Source organism: Thunnus albacares, chromosome 1, assembly GCF_914725855.1.
Source record: "Thunnus albacares chromosome 1, fThuAlb1.1, whole genome shotgun sequence".
NCBI classification, from domain to species: domain Eukaryota; kingdom Metazoa; phylum Chordata; class Actinopteri; order Scombriformes; family Scombridae; genus Thunnus; species Thunnus albacares.
This window is the reverse complement of record NC_058106.1, coordinates 18818807-18844365: the sequence shown is the minus strand read 5'-3', so window position 1 is coordinate 18844365 and position 25559 is coordinate 18818807. Positions and strand designations below refer to the sequence as shown.

Genomic DNA, 25559 nt, shown 5'->3' with positions numbered 1-25559 from the left:
TTGATGTATGTCTAATTTTGACTCAAGGGATTGAGTCAAGGAGTCAGTATTAATACTTATTGGCTGAATCATTATGATAATGTAGTGACTAGAGAGTTAATAAAAGAATTCCTACAGTAAGTGTGTGAGTGTGAGTGTCAGAGCGAAAGAGACTTGTTCACATGCGACTCTGTGTATGCTCAAAAGTCTGAAAGACAGCAGAAACAAGCGGCCTGAGAGAGGCTACAGCAGGCAGTTCATCCTAAATTACTTGTTTCCTCCTCTGTGTTTCCTGGGGATTTTGGAGTGATACTCCCCTCTTGCTCCCTCGCTCCCTCAGCTGTCACAACCCGTCACCACAACTATTCCACTTCAGCCGCAGGGATGGAGGAAAAGCTTTGTCCCTCTCCATCACCCTCCTTTCACATCCCTCTCACTAATGGCAGTTGTGGCATACTGGGTTGTATATTGAGAATGCATTTGCTTGTATCTTTATGTTTTTTTTGTTTTTTTGTTTTTTTTCTACCATGACCTTTGGTTTAAGGACACACAACTTTTGCTAACAAGAGTCTCATACTGCAGAACTGTCCAGTTGGACAGTTAACACAGGGGCCATTCCTCTGGTCATGGCTAGTATCCATAGAGATGCATGTGTCTTATTATGGTTTGTCAGGGGTCATTATTGTAATCCAAGCAGACAGAAGTTTATACTGAGAGAAGTGTGCCATAGTATTTTCTTTCTGTTTTTTTTTTTTTTTTAGTATCTATATGCAGCCGCTTCCGATAATGTCATCCTACACCAGAGACTATCAGCTGTGAACTCATCGCTCTCCTTTAATGGCCAGGTCGCATAGAGAGAGAGAGAGAGAGAGAAAAACCATAAGAGCATTGCAGAGCAGTAGAGATATTGAGTATGTTCAATAAAGAGGATGTGCAAGTGAGTGTGAGAGAGAAAAGACAGTTTCCTTAATACTGAGAAAGAGCGAGCGAAGCAGGGTTGTGGGTCTCTCGTGAGATCTTCTGTTTTTTTTTTTTTTTCTCTGCCACAACATTCTTTCCCAGGGGTCACACTCCCTTCCAAACCAACAAAAAGATGACAGCGAGGTGACCAACAGAGTTCACAGCTTGGTCTGGCCTGGCGTGCCTGTGTTGCACTTGAGAGAGTAACCTCAAGACACATGGCCATTAACTTAACATGCCTGACAGCAGCGACATGCAGAAGTGTGCCACTCCTCAGCCTTCCACACTTCAGGGCCCGGTCACTACCCTCCCTCTCTCAAGTCTCTGAGGCCATGTACTCTCCAAGGGTGACACTGCCCCAAACTCTGTAATTATAAAACGCAAAGAGCATTCCTCAGCCTGGTTAACCAGAACTATGAGAGAGAGGAACAAATATTTATTCCCCCTGCACCCCTTCTCTCTGTTCCTCCTCCTTTAACGCACCCCCACCCCAATAATTTAACAATAAGAGCAACTCAGCCTTGTAAACACAATAGTTATGTCTGCGCTCACAGAGCCATGAAGCAGACATACAGGCTCCACTACCCCTGCAGTTACTAATACAGTCTCCTTTCCTCTCCTCTCCTCTCCTCTCCTCTCCTCTTTCCTCATCTCATCCTATATCCATACCAATAATGAAGCCAGTTCACAAAACAAAAGTTTGGATATCTTGACGCTGAGCCTTTGCTATATTTTATTTATTTATATATTAAATGAGGAATGACAGAGACTCAGTGAGATATACACTGCAAAAAACTCTATTTTACTCTAACTTTGTTTTATTCTCACATGCTGTATATTCAGTCTGTGACGGATGCAACAGATCTCGGGGAAAAACATCAAGTGCCAAAGTTGTCAAACCACAACTCTTGGCACAAATAATACTTGAGATACTGAAACAAAGTACCTTGCAGTACTGACATTGGGTTAGAAAATTAACTCTAACATCTCCATCTTACACATGTTCTCCTTTCTTGTAAATGGAAATCCACACCTTTTGTGACTCAAAGGGCAAAGAGCAGTGCTTTTACTTTCATACTACACCTAACATGAGAAGCAAAGCACCCTTCTCTTTATTGTAATTCAGTTTCTCTCACAGAAACATATTCATGCCGTACACTGATTCAATAAGACAGTCCTGTGAAATCAATAAATTAGCGAGGTGTCAGGAATATACCAGAAAATTAAGGAAGTGTTGGTCCCGAGGAAATCTGTATGTGTTACTATTAATGTGATACCAAATATTGTGTTAATTCCCTTAGCCAAGGGAACATAAGCCGTATAGCTAAAGAGCACAGACCACACAACAGAGGACATGCGTATGTGTTGAAGACATGTACTCAACCAGACTGTTTATCTTAACACTTTGTAAACAGCCTAATGATAGCTGGGGCTTTAATTTCTGTGTCTGTGCATGCATTATGGTGATCCTGGTGTGATTAAATACCCTCGTTTTAATTAAATACATAAAATAGAGAATAGCAACTCTTGGCGCGAGCGTTCCCGTCTGATAGCAAGAAAAAGGGTGTCGTATCATCTCAGAGGCTATTTTGCGTTTGATGTTAACGGGCAAACACAATGCATTAAGCCTGGAATGTAAGTAATGTGCACTTAGAGATAGAGCCCCAGCCACGCTGTGTGGACGACATCGTTTAATGTGCAGCAATAACTCTGTTCGGCTGCTGTTCTCTTTCAGCCTGCATCTCATCTATCCCTCTTCCCATTGTCACTCTCTGTATACATTTCTTAAATGGTGCACTAGTGTGAAAGATGAAATATGAGAAGGGACACTGCAGGTCTCTTCAGAGCTATTTACTTTGTACCGTCGTTCTGTCTCCCTCTGGTCCTGTTTGTCTGAATGAAGCGAGATGCTGAAAATACTCCAGAAACATTTGATATGACACAGCGGTACCGGACGACTTTTATTCTTTCTTTTACAAAATACTGAAGCGAGTTGCAATTCGAGAGCGGAGCTAAACCCTCCCAGTATAAATGCAGGCCTGGCCTCTACATAGGACCAGTAACCTGGGTGAATGACTGTGAGAGCTGCTGTATGGCAGGATGAAGTGTGTTCATTTCCTTATTTATTGACTCACTTGCTTTTCTCTGAGTGTTTGAAATTAATAACAGCCAGCAGAAATCAGACAGAGGGATGAAAATCAGCACTTTCCCTGCAGTGAAGCCATTCATCAAGCTAACGAGGGGGAGAATAGGAGTGGAGGAGGAGAGGAGGAGGGGAGGTGGGGGGGGGGGAAGTGACGTTTAGAGAGGGAGCAGAGAGCGGGAGGGAAGCAGGTGCAGTGCGAGGCAGAGGGAGGAGGAGGGAGGGAAAGTGACGTTGGGAACAGAGGCGAGGGGAAGGAAGGTAAGTGTGTTTGGGAGGAGGAGGAGGAGGAGAGTCATTTGGAGGATAGCGGGGCAGACAGAAGAGGAGGAGCTGTGTGTCACTCTAAAAAGAGGGGTATAGAGATGGGAAGAAAGACAAGTTTGACATTGGAGTATAAATAGAGAGGGAGGAGATAAACAGAGAACGCAGACACTTTCCTCTGGACTGAATGACTGAGGGACTGGCATAGAGATCAAGGCAGTGCAGAAACAACACTGATGTGTTTTTAAGTTTTTAAGACCATACCACTGCTAATTGCTAATGAGTGCAGCTTTATAGATTTTTATAACAGCTACTGTATGTCCACAATGTTACTGGTCTTCAGAAACAATCAGTAAACTACCAGCTCTAGCAGACATGCAAAGATAAGTCAAAATGGGACTGAGAGAGATACTAAACAGACTTTTCGTTCTCTGTTTCCAACAGTAGAATTTTGCTCTCCTTCCTTTCACTGATGGGTGATGATGGGTCTGCCCTCTCCTCAAAGCCTTCGCCCTTGCGATGGCTTAGTCCCATGCTGCTCCGCCTCCCCAACCGTCCACCAGAGACCCAACAGTATCTCACACCCAGAGTAGGGCTGACTAAGCACTTACCGCTGAGCTTCTCTTCTCAGAGCGAGAGAGGAGCTCCATGCTGAGAACTCTGCCACAGGAAAATAATTAGCAAAGTGGAGCTCTGCCCAAACACACTGAGCTAAATCTAGTACCACTTCACATACAAATGCAGCCATAAATCTTTCCCTTTCTTTCACACTCACTCACTTTGTTTTTTTTTTTATTTTTCTTTCTTTCTTTCCTGTTTTTTTCTTTCTTTCTTCCCTGCTTTCTTTCTTTGCTTCTTTATTCGCTACAAAAGAATCACTCTCACAATCAAAAGGAACACTTTTTGTTTCTTCTGTATCTTTTTGCACAGTTAAACTTACTCACTTGTCGTACCAATACAGGGTAAACAAGGATAACTCTAACGGATGTATGTGGCTACTGGTATGTATATATAATCTCCTGTGAAGAAAAAGCACCCGGTGACAGCTACAGACTCATTTGAACTCTATCCTCAGTCTAAGTCCAAGCTGAAAAACTTGTGCTTGGTGCGTGGTAGTGACGCAAACCGTGCCCATCTAACTGTACATGGATATCTGTATTTTTAACTTTAAAGTTAGACCACAGTGTCTTTGGTCACCAAAGCTAAATATAGTCAGCTCCTTCTGAGCAGTCTCCAGTTTCTCACTCCTTTCCGAGAGGCAGGTGGAGCAGAGAGAAGGAGGGGGAACGAGGGATAACACCCAGTCTTGAATAAATCATTCCTCGACTTTTGACCCATATGGAGCACGAGGTTGTTTTTGTACTTCTGCATTGCCCCCCGCCCTCTCTCTCTCTCTATGGCCTCTGCACCCCTCGTCTAGCTCATACATTTTCTCCTCCTCATGACAAGTCAATCTGGATCGATTTCATCAGCCCTCAACGACTGAGAGCAACATCCTGGCACCCAGAAATAGAGCTCGGTGATAGAAGAGCCTCCGACCGAGCGTTACTGTTAGCACGCAGCTCTGGGGATGGGTGAGCATAGAGAGGATGGGTGCACAAAAATTTTTTAGAAAACATTCACAAGATATAATTTGCTCTACAGATGAACTTCACTGATATCAAGAAGCAAAAGACACTTGTGAAGATGGGAAATGGATCGTTGTGTCTAGATGTGGTGTGTGGGTGAGACTATTTCAGCAAGTTTCACCCAAACCACCCTGCTTTTCAGCAGCCACATGGGTGGTGGCATTGCCTACCTTTTATATAATGACTATGTGAAACACATACACACAGACATGCACACGTTCATGAACACACATACACCAGCCTGCTTCCCTAATATATATTTACACTGATCTGTCTCTCTCTCTTTCTCTCTCTCTCTCACAGCCTGTTTCACACACTTACAGCACCTATACACACACCTGGCGTTTTATCTTTGTCAGCATATTCTGGGTCCTTCAACCCCCTGCTGGGCTCTGAACTCCAGTGCCTTTTTGCATGGCGAACCCCCGAGGTGCGCCTGCATTCGTAACACACACACACACACACCAGTCACAGGTGAGACACACTGGCAGTCTCATATCAATGTTAACCTATCTCCTTGCCATCTCAACATCTCTCAGTGTAAATACATTAGTGCTTGGGAAAGTCTTTCTCTCTTGTGTTAGTAGGGTAGGGGCGCAGTGACACAGTGTCCTGATGGTGTCTAGGCAGTCCAGGCCGGAGTCAGGACACTCTTTCCCCAGGCAAGGACACCGAGACCTGGCTCTCCGTCTCCATCACTCAGCCTGTCCTCCTGGAGCTACGTGGCCAGACTGCTCATCGCCCTCCCCGCTCCTCATATGCATGGATTTGCATAAAACAAAGACATGGCTCTGCCTGCCACGTCTGCCATAGCTGAAACCGCTAAGAACAGGATCGACCAGACCACACCGCATGCAGCCCCTCTAAGCTCAGCTGGCAGGTTGTCAGAGTGCAACATTGGTACAGCGCAGCGGCATGGCAAGGGAACTGAGATTTACGAGGCTGACTAAGATTGACACCCTCATGGTTTTCCACTTTCATTCGTTTAACATCCGTTCCCTTGGCATTGTTTATATTCTACACCCCTTAGCAGTGAGCAGAGGGCACCTAATTCACAGTGATGACGTGGGAGGAGAATCAGAGCACTTAAAACACTTCATCTAAAGATGATTTGTCCTTGTCTTCCCCGATGGCTTTTGTCCTGCTTCCCCTACTGAAGTTAAGTGGAGCTGGAGAAAGGCCAGCTACTGATCCCACGCCCCACTTAGACACAATCAAGTAAATAACACGGGATACAAATACATGTACACGCAAACAGAGACACACGCACACACACTCATACATTTTTGCTTCACCAAGGTGGACAGTAGTCCTGAATACAAGCTCGAACCTCTCATCCTTATGTGTCATGACCAAGCGGTTTGCTATAGAACAATCAGTGAAACCATTACAGGAACAATTGGACTTGCAATATACATTTGCCCAGGTTCCTCTCTGTCTCTGTGAATTGATTTCAGGACTATAAGCTTATTCTTCACTCTGCCTCGCCTGTTGTCCGAGATGCTCCGGTTTTTTCTCTCTTGCCTTTTTCACGCAAAATCTGAACATGTAATATACATTTGAATGAGTGGCTATAATCTGCTGGTTGTGCTGTTGATTCAGGAGGCCTGAAAACTTCATATCTGTGTTGCTGGATTTTTATTTTTTTTCTTTGTGGATTTAAATAAGGTGGGAAAATGCATACAGTACTCTGTATAGTCATTGTATTAGGGAGATAGAGAGAGATGTGATGGAGAGAGATATTGTGAACATAAAGAAGGTGTATGCTCCTCAGCATATGAATAGGAATTGACAAACTACGGTACATTATGTAGCCATTATGGAAGCCTTACAGACATGCAGTATGCTATAGAACATTCAGTACTGCATCTAGTGGCTGTATTAATGGGAGTATGATATTAATGAATATTCAGTATGGGTTTAATTGTGCAGTGATAAAATAGGAGAATAGAATCAACCACACCAGTACATATTAATAATTATATTTGGTATTGTTATTACAATTTTGATTTTCTTCTACAGGACTAATATTTTGTGGACTTGTTTCACTCACTGTCATAAGGTTAAAACTACAGGAGAAGGAAAAACAAAAAAAGCTGAGAGTAAGATGTGTTTTACCTCAAGGAGCCAAGGGCACGGAGGAATGGGGCTTGAAATCACAGATGGAGGAATTTTCTTGAAGACCTAGAGGAGCAGATAAGATTGGACAAAACACATAAGAGTGGATAAATGAATATCAAAGCAAATGCACACAGTGTCTTTTGCCTTCACTCCTTTGTTTCTTCAACTGTGTTCCACTCTCCGCCACACCGTCAAACACACACGCACACATGCGCACACATACACAGACGCACACAAACAATCACAAAGAAACAAGTAGATCCATTTCAAGTGAGATTCACTCTCACCTTGTCTGTCTGGTGAAATACAGTACATGTATCATAGTAAGCGTTTGATGCGGAAGGAAATGTAAAAATTTGCATGCAAATAGATTCTACAGGCAGAACCCATGCATCAAAACACTGTAACCACCAGAGACAAAACTAAAATATCTAAGCATGCAGTATGCCGTAGCAAAACGCAAAATACTTTTATACCTGCTCATTTCATCAAATTACACAATTGTTCTAAAAGGCAGGGAGTTTATCGCACTCACAAATTAACAGTGGAGGTTGGCTTCATGACAGACACTTTCATTTGCCCCCCCTCCACCCCCCCTCTCAAAACACACACAAGCAAATAGGCAAGTCTGTATACAGTTATTCATACTGACTATAAATGTTACACAAGTGAAAACATTAGCTTAGCTCTTAGCTCCCTGCGCATGGATGCCAAGCAGGGTCCCTTTAAAACGCTGTGGAAAATGACAGTTGTGGAAATACTTTGCCCATACACTGCAGTGAAGGAAATTTTAAATCATTGGATTTTCAAATAAATGCCACATAACTCAGTTCTACAGAGTATATAGAAACTGCAGGGAAACAGCAGTGATGCAGCCGGATGAGATTAGTACCGCAGCAGAAAGAGAGTCTTGCATCTAAATCACAAGTGTAAACTTTAATCAGTGGGAGAGATATCCTGGTTTTTGAAGAAAGTTTAAAAACTGTGCTGAAAAAGTGAGAGATTACATTGAGAGAAGAGATTCTGTAGATTCTCTAGTATTTGTTAGGCTTCTGCACTGCACTAATACATAATACAGAGCTGAATCACGATGTCAGTTAACATGTTGGTGCAAATCATCTGTTAGAAATGTATGGAAATGTTCTATTGATGTTTATTTCACCTACTGTTGTTATCGTTCTCCAGCAGTAAACATCATGCTATACATGTTACAGGGAGAACATAAGAAAGGAGAATACTCCCCATGCAAAAAAACTTTGGTTATTGTTAGACGAAGACTAAATCCTCATCTGTGTCTCGTATGCACTGCTCAGCTGCAGCTCTACATTTCATAAGCATGCTTTGCAAATTACAGGAAAAACTAATGATTCTATTAAAACTTGAAACCTAACATGCATGGATTTTATATGCGATTTTGTTCATACAGGATATCTTTAGTGAGTTTTTAAAAAAAAAAAAATTGTAGAAGATGCCACTTTGATTTTTATATATATATATATATATATATATATATATGAATATATATATATTTTTTAACTCACCTTTTGTGCAGCCGGGCTGCTGGGAGATGGTGTTGCATTTATTTAAGTCACAGGCTCTTGGTTTGGGTCCATTTACAGACATATAAAATTACCCCAGCAAGTCCCAACCACCTCATTACCAACATAACCTGCAGCCAGTCTTTCAAGGACAACTCTCTAATGACACCATGCGTATCCGCTTAATGTCTATTTGAAGCATGCTGTGACTTTCTGCTACACAAAAAAAAGAAGAAATATATAGAAAGAGCAAGGCGTACTCTGATAAAATAAGCACCTTAATTGATCCCTGATGTCCGTTTAATTCCGAAGGAGTGAGTGTTTTTGTACTGTACTTCTCATATACAGTGTAAAGAGAAGGGATTTTCTTTGTTTTTTTTATCTGTTAAGAATCAAGACAGATCATTCACAGATGTGGCTGCCACCTGGCTGTGCTGAGACAACTGATACTGATACTGTTACTGTTAACTCTGCACATTCATGATATCCTCTTATCTGCATTACTGTTTTTCTGGAAACCCAAACTCATAAATGATCAGATGTTTTGTGATTTGTCCCTGAGAAAAGTAATCTGACAAAATCTAAGATTAATGAAATACATACATTAAAATTATGATTATTATGATTCTATATGATTTCAAAATGTATTTAAATAATAATAATAATAAAAAAAATAGGAGGCAATTGTGGTCCTGTGAAAGGATTATGAGTGTTTCAGTTTATGTATATTCAGACAGGCTCCAATCCTAGCAACCAATAGGATAAAAATGGATAATGGAAAGAATGCAGAAGTTTCCTTCAAAGTATCACTTTTTATAATACATATACACTGCCCTGTTTGTTACAAAATTATATTAAATAGCTCTGTACGTATATCTTTTCATACTGTATGTTTAAAATGAAATCGTGAAACAAAACTTTTTTAAAAAAAAACTTTGACAACTTCTTCTAAGTAGAAGACCATGCATGTGAAAATGTGAGATCAGATCAGGTTTTTTTTTTTTTTTTCCTTTTATTGAATTTTATTTTAGATTAATGGCATTACTAGAGATAAGTTAAATGAACCTCCCTTTCAAATAATAAAATAATAATATTTTGACAGTTACATGTTTTTTTAAACTTTGATTAAAGTGTTAACTCAGGACGAACACTGAAAATCCCAGTTTAGGACATGGTTGATGGATATTTAAAAGGGAACAATGAATTTCCTTCAAGTACCACTGGTTGTTTTGTTGTGTCTTTGCAACAGCCACAGTTCAATCCTTGTATGATGTGAGTGTTAGAATAAAATTAACTGCACTCTGTGATCATCACGGGTGCCTCAAACACTACCAGACAATGCCCATTATACTACTGTGATTAGTTCAATCAGTACAAAGGCTGCCTTATTTTTACCATCCTTATTCCCACTTGACTGTGGCTCAGTGCCTATTTCTGTTCAGCTACATAGGGTGAAAAAAGAAAAATGTTTGGTGTCATGCAAGTAAACCTGTCAGCCATTGGCCAAGAGCCATGTCTGCCCTGTTCCATACATTTTAAAAATGAAGGTAACACTTCAATGCTGCATAGTGCATGTAAATACATAAATATGTTGTGTGTATTTCAACCTACCGTATGACTCATCTACTTGGAGCTGATTCATGTGTATACATTACTTAATAATATTGCTTTTATACATACACACTTAAAAGAATATGTTTTTGCCTTAAAGTATTAAGATTTTGTTGAAATCCTCAGTAACAGAAAAAAAGTATGCTGCAGTAGAGTAACTCTCTAAGACAGCAGCAAAATACAGGAAATGGGTAAAAAAAAAAAAAAAAAAATTGGCAGTGAGTAGTCTTGAATTTACTGTGTACTGTACCATGTCGGATGTGCATGTACATCTCATTCAGTGGGTTCTGGGCAGAGGAAATGAGCATGAGCTCCCCAGGGCAGGGATTACTCTAATGACTTTGAGAGCAGCCTTGTGCGCTGTAACTTTTGACCTCTACTCATCCTCTTCTCCAAAAGACGACAGGAGACACACACATGCATGCATAGAAACATACTCTCACATTTACACACACACAAGCACACGTATTACCTACACAGGCATTAATCGACCTGGCACACAGGCCGGCGTGAGTTAAGAGATGCAGAATCACACACAAACAGCAACACAACAGATCCTCTGCAGCCCTTCTTCTGGCACCTTCTAAAGCCTGTAAGAATCCAGACCCCCAACTAGCCCCGATTTTTGAGTTTGTCAACTGGCGTACCACTATTCGAGAGAGCATCATGCTGCAGCTTATGCTGTCAACCCGCATAGTGCCAACATACCATATAAATGCATAATTGTAAGATCGATAGATTTATCACTTGCATAGCCATAGCGCACTGGTGCCACAGATATAAGGGGAAACATCTTTTGCAAATTAAATCTGTCTTCATGCAAATGTCATTTAGCTTGGAGACTAAAGTATTTGAGTCATATAAATGCCAGAATACAGAAAAGACCACAAGGAATATCAAGCTGTGAAACAAAAGGCTGGAGCAAATCAATGCAGGGCTATTTATTGTTTGTCTGTGTGTGTGTGTTGGTGCTGGTGTGTGTGGCTGGTGAGTGTGTTTTCATTTGATGTTGTGTGGTGAGTATGTTCTTAGTTCTAGTGCACTGACATTAGAGGTCTAACTGATCTACCCCAATAAGGAAACAATCAAAATAAACAAGCTAAAGAGTAGAACAGGGCACTCTTAAACTGAAACCAAATTTTCATTTTTTACATACCACTCAAAACACATCAAAAAAGCCACCACACAAATGTGTGGCCTTCAGGGAAGAAAAGCCTAACTCGAAAGTAAAGCGAAAATTATTTTCCCTTTGAAATGGCAAGTACAGAAACATGTTCTTTAAAGAGGAGAAAAAGCAAACAATTATCCCTACTGAAGCCATGCAATACATTGTTGTGGTTAATATGAAATAACAAAATATAGCAGCGCTACTGCTCAGATCAAATAGATGTAATTAGATAAATTGAGGAAGAAGGAGAGCGGCTTGGCTGTAAATTGCATGGTGTGTGCATGCTAAAACCCAACACTGGCACAGCTGCACGGAGCTGCACTCACGATTTATCATCTCTACATCGCAGGAGCCAGTGGCCCACACCACTATTAATCATCAGCAAAATCATTTAATTCAGCCCAAGCCTGACCATTGTCTCAGTCTTTCCCCTCACTCTGGGCAAATCAGCCACCACAGCAGCAGCACGCACCTTAGAGGAAATCACACAAAACAGAGCGGGATGCAAGTAGTGGGTTTAAACCGCCCTTCCTATACGAGCTGTGCAGCACATCACCGCTGGCAGATGGTGCATAAGATGGCTTTTTTGTGAATTTAACAAGTATGAAATTTATAACTGCAAACACTACTCTTCATAGTGTAGAATAACAGTTGATCGCTCGCTGCTTTGTTAACATACTGACAGTGTGGTTAATTTTAGTGAAAGGTGCCCTTTGTATATGTGCTTTGCTCACAGCCATGCACACACAAAGTGTGTCTAAGTTGCAAAAAATCCTATGAGTGTGCTGACAAATCCAGACTGAATCTGTCCTCAGAAACCTTAGTGTTTTTTTCAAAGTGTATTCTGGCACATTGGTCTTCCTGTTTCAACAAACAAATTGTTCTGGAACAGTGAAACAAGATGCCCACAAGGCTATTCCTTGTCCCAGAACTTACAAAAGAACTTTTCCTCTTGTGTTTCAGAAAAGTGGCCCTTTCAGTTAATGCACCAGTGAAGTTCAAGTAGTGTTGAAAGAAGTCAAAATTAGATTTGTAAACACCTACTAAAATGCAAGATTGGGTATAGCAGCGCTGAGCTTCTGCTGCCCACCGCAGCGGCTGACTTACATTGGCACCTTCTCCAGCGCCCCCTCACATGCCTTACATGCCTGTGCCCTCCCTGCACCCCCCACTCTGAGGGCATATCTACTCCAGGCCAGCATCCAGGCCTTCCGACAAATAGGATAAAGTGGGATGAAGTTGGGAAAGCCAAATGGTGACATGCTACATGACAGTTAGCACGTAGTGTCCAAAAAAGCTGACACAGATAGCGGGCACACAAGACACAACACATACACAGATCAGGAAGCAAGCAGTATGAAAAAGGGCACACGAAGGATGCAAATACAACATGCACAAGAAATGCACATAGAAATGTCATCGTTACTGTCATTGAAGAAAAAACACACATTAAGTCACATTCACACTTCTGCACATTCACAGACATGCATGCACAAACCCACATGTGCACAAACACAAGCATACACACACACACACTCTCTCTGTCCTCACACACACAGACTCATTCACTAATCACAGGTCACATTTTACAGTAAGAAAAAAAATGATGTAAATCATATTTGTCTCCATAACATAATCTTCAGTAATCCAAAATGAGGATGAAATGCATGGACCAAATAATTTTAAATATAATATAGTTGTGCCTTCGTTGTAAAGATGATGGAAATGGAGTTGAAATACTGAAAAAAAAAAGTCATGACAACAAATATGATTTTAGTATACATTTTTGGGTCATGATATTCTGAAAATGATTTTTTATTCTGTTAATTTTGAGATCGGAAGAAAAGAAAAAAGCTCTAAAATCTCTATCTAACAATAGTGTGTCATAAAAAGTACCTTCACATGCAGGCCAATGAGTGTCTTTATCTTTGTGGTTTCCTCAGCTTATCTGTAACATTGGACTTGCATCTCAACAATGAACATTTTTACATGCAGCACTGTCAAGCGTCAAAAATGAATAAAGTGTGTCAACCTGAGCTGCTTTCCAATTTTGTTGCTTAATCAGTTTGAGTAAATAGATAAATGACTCTTATTAAAATCATGTTCCTGATCCAGTCAGTGTGGTCCGGTTTTAAATGAGTATTGGGCCAAAAAACACATGAAAAAAGTGCAACAGTAGCAAATATATACAGCGTTAAATTGTAGTGCTGTAATCTTGATTTTTGATCCCTCTTCTAGTTTCATTATGTTTCATTCACAGCAAAAATCCCGAGCACCAGTCAAAAGAAAAGTGAGAAACTTATTGAAGACAATTACATACATTTATTGCATATCATTTAATTGTATGAAATGAAAAAAAACGAGCACATATGAACATCACATATGGTTAGTGAGTGAAATAATTTTGCACAGCAAAATATATATATATACTATATATAAGATGAAAGATTAATTAACATATTTTTAAGATTTATTGGCGAATGGTACTCCCTCTTTTTGCACATGCAGGGTGTCAATTCCTGACGATCTAACAATGTCCAGACATTATTGATTATAATAAATGTTATTGCTTTGCAAATATTGAGTTCGTTTAAGACAAAACAACAGTCTCTCCTGAACTGATAATAAAGTATCAAAAATGTTACGATTACGTCATAACACAATGCCAAATGGGCTATCTTCTTGAGATGTGGAACTTTTTTTTTTCTCAACTTCTACATGATTACAGGCGAGAATTTCTTTTTAGTGCATTTCAGTCCCAAATGCTTCAGTTCGTTCATAAAACACATTTCCAAAAGCATGGCAGCTGACTTTAACTTATGAGGATGATCTTCTCAAACTTGAACTAAAATAATGAAATGTGTGGCGGAGAGCAATGGAGCTCTCACACTTGTGTTTGAAGAACATGCTGCAAAAACGCTGTTTATGCACTATACAGCACTGCTGGAGCCGAGCCAATTTCTTTAAACCGATGTCAAAAATACTTTTGTGCAGCTCTCTTCTTAATAATTATCCCAGTAATCTATAGGCTTCAACCTGTAGCACGTTATTTTTTTTTAATTTTTTTTGCAACTTAGATTATAAAACTTTGTACTTAAATTATGCTTAAAAAAATTAAAGTTTGTCAAATGCACAATGGAATATCTTTAAATAACAGTAGGCTTCAAGCAGCAAACTAAACTTCCAGGAAAGGGACTGATGATTTCCTTTATAGTGAAGACTTTTCGTTTCCCCTCGAACCAGGATCCCCGCCGATCAACTTCCATCAAGAATGCATATAAGCGCATTCACTGCAGCCTAATGACAGTCGATGGTGGTGCACTTCAACACAGCTGAACTGTACTTGTACAGATTACAAGGGGTTGGGAAGTCCTGTCACTTTTTTGTTGCTGTCCCAAAAAAGTGAGGAGGCCATAAATGAAGTTATGAATGCCATGCTGGAGTCATCCGACAAAAAAAAGGACATCAGAAAGAAAAACCATACATGTCCAGCATGCAGGCCAGTTCAATAACACATCTCTTTAAAAACAATGAATAGTTTGTAATGAATATAGTCTTTTGTTGCTCAACACAATAACAAGCAAACGCATGAGATGAGGTGGCGTCAAACGGCAGGCTCGCAATCCTCCAAGTTTGGCAGACAAAAAAAAAAGGTAATAAGACCAAAAACATATTGTCGATGGATGCAGTTTTGACAGGTATCTGTACACTGAATTAAAAGTAAAATGATGAAAAAGGGCAAGTTGATGAACTTCAAGAGTATACCGAGTGCTTGCATGCACACTTTGTAAAGGTTACTGCCGCATGAAGTTGGATCAACTTTCAAAAATCATATCTTACTCAAACACTGCAAATCTAATGAACAACGATGAAAAATCTTGACAAACAGGCTATGTAGATAATATACTGAATATGATAGAAAAACGTAGATGAAAGTTTTCTGAATATGCCCCTCCGAAATTAAAAAAAAAAAAAAAACAAAAAAAAAAACACGGACGACAAGCCCTCCAAATCTAAATGCAGCCGCAGAATGGAGCAAACTCTTGTTTTTTTTTTAAAAAAAAATGTATAAAACAAAAATTAAAAAAAAAAAAAAATCAAAAAAGTTGACAAATGAGTTCTTGGTCTAGTAGGCATTTGCGCCAAATGAAAAAAAAGAAAGTTTCATAATGAAAACTTTTTAAGCGGGGGTGAGTAACTCATCTGATATTCTTTTTTTTTCACGATAATGTCGAGACTCACATGAAAAACTCCGGAGATGAAGGGTTGTTGTCACTGCTGGATCCATTTTCTCTGAAGCCGTTGCTGATGAGCTTCTCATACTTTTCTTTGTACGCGTCCCTCTCCCGGACCAGCCTGGAGATCTCCTGCTTTAGGTGCTCGACCTGCTGCACGAGTTGCGTCTTCTCCCCCTCCAGGACGTGCCGCTGCTGGACCCGCTTGAACCGACAGGACTGAGCGTAGCCTCTGTTCTTAAGGGTCCTCCTCTTCTGTTTCAATCTGATCACTTCTTCCTTGCTGACCCCCCGTAGCTGCCGGTTGAGCTCCCGCACTGACATGGTTACCAGCTGGTCGTCTGAAAACCGGTCGTCCAAGCGCATGTGTGGGTGATTTGTCCCAGAAGTGCCGTTGGACTGGACGCCGGGTGCCTGGTGGTGGCCGCTGCTGCTGTTGTGGTGGTGATGGTGGTGGTGGTGGTGTTGCCCGCCGTTCTGAGCGGCTGCGGCAGCGATAACTGCCGACACCACGGCTGCGGCGGACCCCATCTCTTCTCCGGCCATGGTGCCTCCTGCTCCGGCAGCGCCAGCAAACTGCTGGCCCCTGGCATAGCCATCGAAAGACTGGAGCTGGTGACTGCTGTTGATCAGCGCCTCGACTGCGTCTTCGGGGCTGAAGCCCAGCGCCTCTGGATTCAACTGCTGTTGATAACCGGACATCCAGTAGAAATCCTCTATGTGTGTCTTCTGATCGCTCCCCGAGCCCGGACTGGGCGCCGAGAAGCTTGGGGAAGGGGGCACCGAGCTGCAAGGCGTGCTCATCGGGGTGGAAGACAAGGATCCCCCGGCGATAAGGCGACTGCACTGGTTGATGTTGCGATCGGGCTCCACCGGCTCCTTTTTCACTTCAAACTTCATCAGATCGAAGTCATTAACATATTCCATGGCCAGGGGACTGGTGGGCAGGTCGGAGTTGCTCATTGCCAGCTCTGATGCCATCCTCTTGCTGCTGACAGTCCTCCAAATGGGCTGAAGAGCAGCTGTCAAACTGGGTTGGTTGGGAAGAACGTGAGCCAGTTTGATTTTTAAGCGTTTGTCTTGAAATTGAAAAACGAGGTTTTCAGCGTCCCTTTTTGCAGCCACGGACTTGCAGGCGTGTATGAGTAGTTTTTCTTTGCAGAGTCTATTGCACAGACACACCAGTGCCGCGCACACGAGTAGCGGAGTCCTTTTTCAGCATGTGAAATTCGGCGGTTTTGTATTTCAAACATTCAACACTTTCTTCATGAATACATTGCGCAAGCGGAGAGGGAGAAAAAGCCGAAAGTAAGGGAGCAAATGCAGCCTCGCACGTTATAAGCCGCTGACTGGTGGGGCGATTTTTTAGAGGGATCACACAGCAGATGAGTTTAAGAGCATTGTAGCTGCCCTGACGTCAGGCTGGAAATGGGAAATTGACTCGGACGAAGAGCCAATAGGGTCGCACACTCAGAGAGCTAATTAACATATTAGTAGCCTACAGAAACAAAACTTTTCTCAACTGTCAAAGGCCATCAGCTGACTGTCAGCTGGGACACAGACTCTTAACTCTTTGACTACTACAGCCGTAACTTTAATATCCGTTATTATACAGGTTCGAGCAACAATTTATTCCAGTTTTATTCATTTTTTTTATTGAGTGAAAGAAAGTGAAGCATGCATGCTGTAGATTTATTAATCGTAGGAGCATAAATGCTGCACGTTTTGAAGAAAAAGAGAATGGGAGAAAAAACAAAAATAGATATAGATAGATAGATAGATAGATAGATGTGGCTTTAGCTTTACATTTATCTAATATGAAGCATATTTGCCTATAACTGTATTTTTTAAATAAATAGATTTATAGCATTTAACTATTTGCACATGTACTTTATTTTACATCTTTTAATATTATGCGATTTTTGATGCACCATAAATAATTTTGTCGCTCAGTTAAACTTATTAAGAGCAATATCTAACATTTCTTTTTTTCATTTTTTTAAAGCACAAAAATCTAGGTGCAAAATGTAAACTATAAATGGATTATATGTTGAATAACTTTAGAGACAATTGACAAAAAAAAAAAAAAAAAAAAGAAAAGAAAAGAAAAGAAAGGTGAATTGAAGAGATTGGTCATGCCCTCGCGCACCATTGTAAAACTCAACACTGCCACCTTTTGGACATGCCAATGCATGGGATTCCCCTTTCAAACACTTACAGTTCTCAAGCAAAGAAAAAAAAAAAGGTGTTATAAATAAGATGGGAAATGATCAGTTTGTAAAACACACACATACACATTAAGTGCATCTTTATTTTCTTTATTTAATTTACAAAAACACCTCATGACTCCCTGTGAATTTCAAATGAGTTATGTGAGAAAGTCAAACCTGTACTGTGACAAAGACGTCATGCTGTCAGTGGAAGTGAATCTCACTGAACCCAGTGTTCCAACCAAACTGATATTATGTCCTACAGCCATAAAATCACTTTATCTAAGCACTGGCCCAAGTGTTACAGTGGTGTCATATAAACCACCCTCGTACATTGCACCTTATCTCAGTTCAGAGGTCTCCTACTTTTAATTGACTTGTGTACAACAGTGCCATAAGATGGTCTATTCCTGGTTCCCATATCACTCATGTGTCCTGTCAAAATGGCCATTATGGGTTTAAACATGTCGATCAAACAGGAGTTTTGTCAATACTGTAAACGGATATATGTTTCAAATGAATATGTCCTTTGGCTTGGAGACGCAGAGACCTTTGTGATTGATTTCATATATTGTCATTATACACATTAATAAAACAGATAACTCACTGTTGGTGTGAAGTAATACTGTCATATACAGTTTCAGCAGATTGGCTTGTGAGTGTAACTTATGATAAAGTTCCTGATGTGAAACCACATGATACTCATTCAGTCAGCTTAATTCTTATGCATTCACTACAATCCTAGACTGGAATGACATTGCTTTAATATGAGATTTATAACCACTGGTATGAGTTACCCATTGTGTCTGCATTAATGGCAAAATGCAATAAACTGATGACACATGGCAGTTTACTCATTCAATAATAATGCAATTTGTTTGGGAAAAGAGTGATGTAAGCTATACCAAGGCTCGGTTTCTCTGGCCAGTCAAGAGTGTTGATTTCTTTTGCGGCCTCTTTTGACATGGTGCTGACAAATAACCATTTCTTTCCTGTGACAAAAGCCTATAATCATAGTCCGTCTCTCTCTCTCTCTCACCCTCTCACTGTATGATCTCATCGTTGCGACGGTGTGTATTTTTAGATTCCTGGGTGCACACTATTTAATGATAGGCCAAATCAGTCACATCCCTGCTGCCAAAAGCTGCGGAAGACGATCCTGAAAATCAGCCAGATATTTTCATAACCATAAGGAGTTCAACACTTCCCTACGGTTGTCCAACACTGCAGCTCAGATTGTATCAGTTTTCTCTGTTTTAAAATGTTCTGTCTGTCTCTCTGTTTTGTGTGTTTATCTAATGTTCACAACTGTTATTGTAAGTGCACAAACATACTGACAAATGCTGCAGATCGATATCTCAACAACGAAATGTTGATCACAATGAATTGTGAAATACAGGATTTTAATATTTTTCTGCAGCTGCTGCTTGTGTAATAGACTCTAAGTTCAAATTAACCAAACAAACAATCATTTCCAGTTACTGAATGTTTTAGTAAAAGGATAAATGGATGCATCTGCTTGCAAGTTAATAAAACACTGTGTGTGTGACTCGACCAAAACTCGAATAAAACCCTATTGTTTCTATTTCCATTCTCTTGCCCTGTCATCTGTTTGGGCTTACCTGTTCATGGGAAGGCACAGCAGTGGCCCATTCCCTGGGGTACGGCCACAGCAGAGCGAGACTAATACACAAACGAAGAGAGAGCTCATTAGTCATGACAGAAGCAAGTGGCAGACCTAATTTAGCTGCTTTTGTGCCTTTGAAGTTATTGATGATGCAGAGCTGAGAGAGATCTACATGGAGAAGGAACGGGCCGCTGTGAAGAGAACTTATCAAACCAGGGAAGGAGGGAAAAAGGGCAAGTTGTCTAAACCGGTTGTCTAAAAGCTGTAAAATATTTCAATGTCACTCAAAGGGTCAGTTTTATTTGCTGATTATTTTGTAATTTGAAATACTGGAAGGCTTCTGAAACCATGGCAACCACATGAAACAGGAGAAGGAAACAGGAGAGAGGAGAGGCCGATGAGGTCTGGTGGCCTCACCGTTGCAACATCTGTCATGGTTTAGACAAGCATTTCACAATGCAATATATGTACTATATTGTCAGTGTATTTGAAATTTCTTTGCCGTGTATTGGACTGACTAAATGGCAAATTATAATCTACTGTTGACTAAGTATTTAGATTTGTGAAAATATAACATATTTTAAGGAAGAGTTTTCTTGGAACATCTTATTCTTATTACAGCTTGTTGAGACGTTAAATATATATACGTGTTATTGGTCAATTTCAAAGAGACAAAAATGTGTTGTAAAGATTAAACAATGAATTATGTAAATGACTTTGCAATGTGATGTGGCTATGATACTACAAGACTAAATTAGGTGTTGCTTCCAGATCCAGATCCTGCAGCATCAAACCAGGCAGAGTTTTTAAAATAATAAAAATTACTTAAGTTTAAAAATGGATCTTGAATGGGTCATGAAATGGTCACAGAAATTCCCAATCTGTTGTAATCCAAGGTGACAAAAACTATTAACAGGATGAGGTCAGGAATCACATAACGTCACGAAACACTGCACTCTTTTTAAATCTGTCAAGTTATGCAACACATCTGCCAATATCTTGCAGTAATCTTTTCAGAAAATACTTGTATACAAATTAAATCCTCAAACCTAAACTCACCAATAACATGAGGAGTGTCATGTAGATGAGAGCGTTAGTGCTGGTATCAGTCTGCACTCCTCTCACTCTGGTGAGCGATAGAGGTGACTGAGTGGAGAGAGCAGAGGTCACTGAGTTGTTTGCTGTATGTCTGTTCGACTGTGTGTGTATGTGTGTGTGTGTGTGTGTGTGTGTGGCGTTGGGGGTTGCTCAGTTCCAGACAGGGCTTGATAAGGCCATCTAATCAGCCTCTTTGCATTCCAACACTTTAGTAAGCTGCCCCTAACCTGAGTTTATTACTGTATCCACATCGACACTAGTGAATACCTGGAAGCTGATAGTACTAGCATACACATGGGCAACGTAGGTGACAGAATGGAGTGAAACAGCATTTCATTTGACACAAAAACAAAACGTTTGTTGGAGCAAAAAAAATGAAGAAGACAGTAACACTACCCGTGCTTTACATTTCTGCTAACACGGAGAGATGGTATTGCCGTGGGCAATGCAATTTCATCAACAGTTGAGTGAGAACAACAAAGCTATATCAAGCAAATATCAATTTTCACCCCACCAACAGAATGTGGGCACAGCCATGTCATAATTACCTTAATCCATTAGTCAGAAGGAGGGTGAGGCTGAGAAGGGCGCGACAGAGGACAGGACAGACAAAACAAGGTCAGGAGCAGAGCAGTTCTGTAGTCTGAGGTGGATTTTGGATGGCCCCTCTGACACTGGTGGAAAGTATTTGGTAGCCTTCAGCTAGTGGGCTTTGTTTGACTGGGGAACTCTGTCGTATGACTCTGAGCTTGTATCCATTCTGTGCCCTGACGATGAGGGACCAGCAGTAAACCAGTGAATGTGTTACAGTGCTGTGAACAGCAGTCACACGTTTTGTAGAGCGTCACATGACCAGGCGTAACTCGAAAGTTTTGAGGTTTAATGTCTTGTATTTATCCCCCCCTCTTCCCTTCTAACAGAATATTTGTCAAGTTAAATAACATGGTTGCTAATTAATACTGTAGCCCGTAAATGTAGGCCTCTATGTTCACCACATGCAGGGTAATCGAAGAAGATTGGTCAATATTGCACAAGAGTTGGCAGAGCGGCTTGCATATTAGCCATAATTACATTCACATGAACATAATGTATTGGTTTACTGCCATGTGTAAGGTTAATGTGTATAGCAATGTAATGATATATTAACTGTTAGATACCTTTACAGGGTTATCTCCTTTGGATGTCCTTGATGCTTTCATGCAACTTAGATTTTCATCTGTAACTGTGTGTCTATGTGTGTGTGGGAGTGTTTGCATGTTGGTTTATGCATTTGTATGTGTCTGTGTTTTAGAGTTTTGATACGACTTCATGTTTTAAAAAAGTATGTACAATGACAGTTTTCTAGTGGACTAAATATAGTTATCTTTAAGGTGATAACAAAGATAATTTTGAAAAAAAATTAAATAACAAAATTCATAAAGAAAGTTTTGAAATGATTTACAGATATTTAAACTTTAAATAAAAAAACATAAAGTTTAGTAAGATAAAATAAAATAAAGTGTGAACATGTGTACACAATTAGAGGCAATATAAAAAATGAAAATAAAGACATAACAACAAAATAAAAGCGATAAGCACAGAGTAACCAACATTTCTCTCTGTGATAGGCTGAATAAAAAATTCACTCATGTTGTATTTGTCAGAGGTATATTGTAAAAAATTGTACTAAATTGTATATACTGTTATAATTGTGCCCACCTCAGGGCCAGTAGGAATTACAGCACTGTTTGCAGGAGTTGTCACCTCCAGTTTCTGGCAAGTGTGTGGCTTCCAACCCCCAGCTGCTCCTGTGCCCTTGGGCTGCTTTAGCCTGGAACTGACAGTAGCGATAAAGTATCATTTTCACAATTACATAGAGTTAGCAAGCTAATTAGAACAGAGATCCAATAGGAATATTAGAGACTTTTTAACCTCCGTAGCTGTAATGTCTTGTTACACTGCTTGTAACACCCTGGGTACTGTGGTCTAAGATGAAAATATGTAGAATAAAGAAAATAGATAACCAGTATCCATATGTAGGTAAACAGACAGTGTCTCAGTGGTCGAATGTTTTGTTGTTGTTGTCATTATCTGTAGTTTTTTTTTTTTTTTTTACCTTCATCCATCATCTCTTACATGGTCATTGCACTGAACTTAATGAGACCATCTCTTCATTGTGTTCAACACGGTGTTTGTCAAATATGCCAATACAGACCAAAGACTCAGTAAAGATAGACAGGAGCAATGGCTGTTTGCTCTTACCAAACCACAGTTTGATAAGAATTTCTAGAAGTGTTACAAACTCAGTCTGTCAAGGGGCCTGTTGAGGCTGGTTTGGTTTAGCTGGAAGAGAAACACACCCACTCTTATACAGAATGTTATTATATGGCCTATTAACGATTTTCTTTTTTTTCATTTAGGTTTGACACACCGTGTATTGTGTACAGATGATGAGAATGCAGTTTGCCCTGCTTGACTCATATCCCTCTGATCATAGATATCACAGTCAACATATTCATGTCACACCCACACAAACAAGTTAACAGAAACACAAGCAGACACAGTGACACAAACCTACTCCCAAAAGCATACATGCTTACACAAACGCACATAGAGGGACAGACATGCGCATGCTCATACCCTAATGAGAGATTTTCTGACCTTTCTTCATGTACCCCTGGAGAATATTGATGAATCCCCTTTTAAAAATAACTCTTGCCTTGTAGGGTCATTAAATGATTTACCGTTATTTCACTAACACATAATTATTACATTTATTATGTTGGACTGTAAAGGGTTGGGCCATTGTGGTAGGAGGTGGACCTTTTAGTACACAATAGAAGCGTTTATTTTCCATGAATACACTTTTCTTATGCTCCACTCAGAAGTTAACATCAGAAGAAAACAGTTTATTGCTTTTAGAGTGGTGCATTAGCTACTATAAAACTAAACCTGTAGCACTTCCAGAGCATTGCCTGATTAGTGAAAGAAAACCTATTAGAGGAGAAGAAGAGAACACAAAGTTTTAGTATGGACTAATCATATTTAACACTCCCATAATATCCCTGCAACCTTAAAACTCTGGTGCTGAATTTCAACCATTTCTAATCGTAGGATTTGCAATGACATTTAAGTCTTTTATTGTCATACATTTTAAACCTTTATGAGGAAAACCTTTGTCACAATGAAACGTGAGTAGATAGGTTTTGTCCCCTCTCAGATCATTCCTATTATCTGTGTCAAATCAGACATAATCTAACATAGTGAGCTAAGTAATCACAGGTAATGTCACATTTGGTCTTATGGCACAAAGACTAATCGCCACATTCAAATTGCAAGGTTACGGAATTATCTTAATCAGAGCCATCTCTGACCTGCAAATGTGCATTACCTACTTCTCTGTGCTACCACTATAATTACCAATATTATTAAGGCCTTTGTGCATTTGAATCCTGCAGGCTGTATCTATCCCTAATAATGATGTCTTCTCAATTGTTACGCTGCTAAGCTGGTTAAAATGTCATCTGACTGTGATTGTGAGCGTGGCCCTTCAAACGCTCCCAGTAGGTGAGACGCTTAATGTTCATTTGAGCCCTGCGTTGAGCACCCGGCATTAAAAACCCAACTGAAGCCCACATGAAGATGATTTAAATTAACTCATTTGAGGAACATTTAATTACCATTGGAGCGTAATTGAATGTTTCTCTGAAGTGCTGAGTGATTCCTAATGAAATGAGAAGGAGTGGAGAGATACTGAGGAGGATGAGCATAGACGCTGATAGCCAGGCCCATTCTCAGCCCGTAGGACAGATAAAAAGATACATCAACTGGATAAATATATCAATCACAGGTAAATTACAAAAAAAAAAATCAAAACTTTATGACAAACCTGCTGATCTTTGTAAGGTAGGTTTTGCTTAAATTGTAAGTATCTTCATGATTCACTCTCAGTATTATTGATAAGTGTGACCATTAGTCATTCACAATGCAGTGTACTGTTAATGAATTTTAATCATGAGGTATCCATCTAGTTAAGAGATGTGAGTGTAGAGATGGATGAGTGAGTAGGAGTCCCATACAACAGAGGAATAGGTGAGTAAGACAGTATTTACAGGGCAGGTGTGCTGCTTGGCCAGTAAAAGCCCCTTCCTTTGGACACTTGTTGTTAAGCTGAGGCTACTATTGGCCCTACTATTATAGCCTGCATATTTCATGGCCTTTGGAAATTCCAACATCACAACATCCTAACACCTGCACCATCCATCACTCTATCTTTGCTCTCTAGGTGTGTATTTGTGCATGTGTTAGAATGAAAGAGAGAAACAGTGAGTGCCTTCACATGCGTACGCAAGTAAATATGTGTCAGTCTTTACGAGTGGCAGAAGCAGCAGCTGCTCTCCCCTGTGGCCCTCTCTGTTTCTGTAAGCCCAAAGGCCTCAAGGCAGAGCATGCCAGAGAAATCTACCTTTTAGCTTCTTGTAAGCTTGAAGCAAACCGTCGAAACAAAGATACAGAATACTTTTCAAATGCTCCTGATGTTCTGTTGCCTCTTCACTTTCTGTCAGTGTCATCTTCCCTCAGCTGAGCTTTCCTGAGAGCCTATAGTCATTGTTTGTCAAAGTCTATTTTGTATTTGTAACAGGGCTTCAACATAAAACAAACGGAAGCTGGTTGGTTAAATGCTGGTGACGCTATTATAAGGTTAAATCTAGAGTATACAAGCCAGCAGTCTGCATGGTGAGAGCATTTCCTGCGGAACAATGAGTGTCCAAGCTCGTCTGACAGAGACATAGAGCGAGATAGAGAGTGCGTGTGTCTGTGTGTGTGTGTTTGTGTGTGTGTGTGTGTATGTGTGTGTGTGTGTGTGAGTTAGACAGAGAGAGAGAGAGAGAGAGAGAGAGAGAGAAAGAGAGATCATCACTGCACATCGTGTACATTTGCATCTATACAGCTGGGCAATTCAGCTGATAAAGTGTATTTAATTGCAAACCTCAACAT

General features: G+C 40.3%; 1 protein-coding gene across 1 annotated transcript in view; it reads right to left on the bottom strand.

The window, feature by feature from the left end:
* Nucleotides 1–20029, bottom strand: part of mafa (v-maf avian musculoaponeurotic fibrosarcoma oncogene homolog a (paralog a)) — an 83473-nt gene extending 63444 nt beyond the window's left edge. Inside the window, exons 1-2 of the mRNA XM_044347601.1 lie at nt 15655–20029; nt 7093–7158 (exon numbers count right to left, since the gene is read on the bottom strand). Of these exons, the coding sequence (XP_044203536.1) occupies nt 7131–7158; nt 15655–16628 (1002 nt within the window). The 5' untranslated portion in view covers nt 16629–20029 and the 3' untranslated portion in view covers nt 7093–7130. The remainder of the gene's footprint in view (nt 1–7092; nt 7159–15654) is intronic.
* Nucleotides 20030–25559: the final 5530 nt, after the last annotated feature.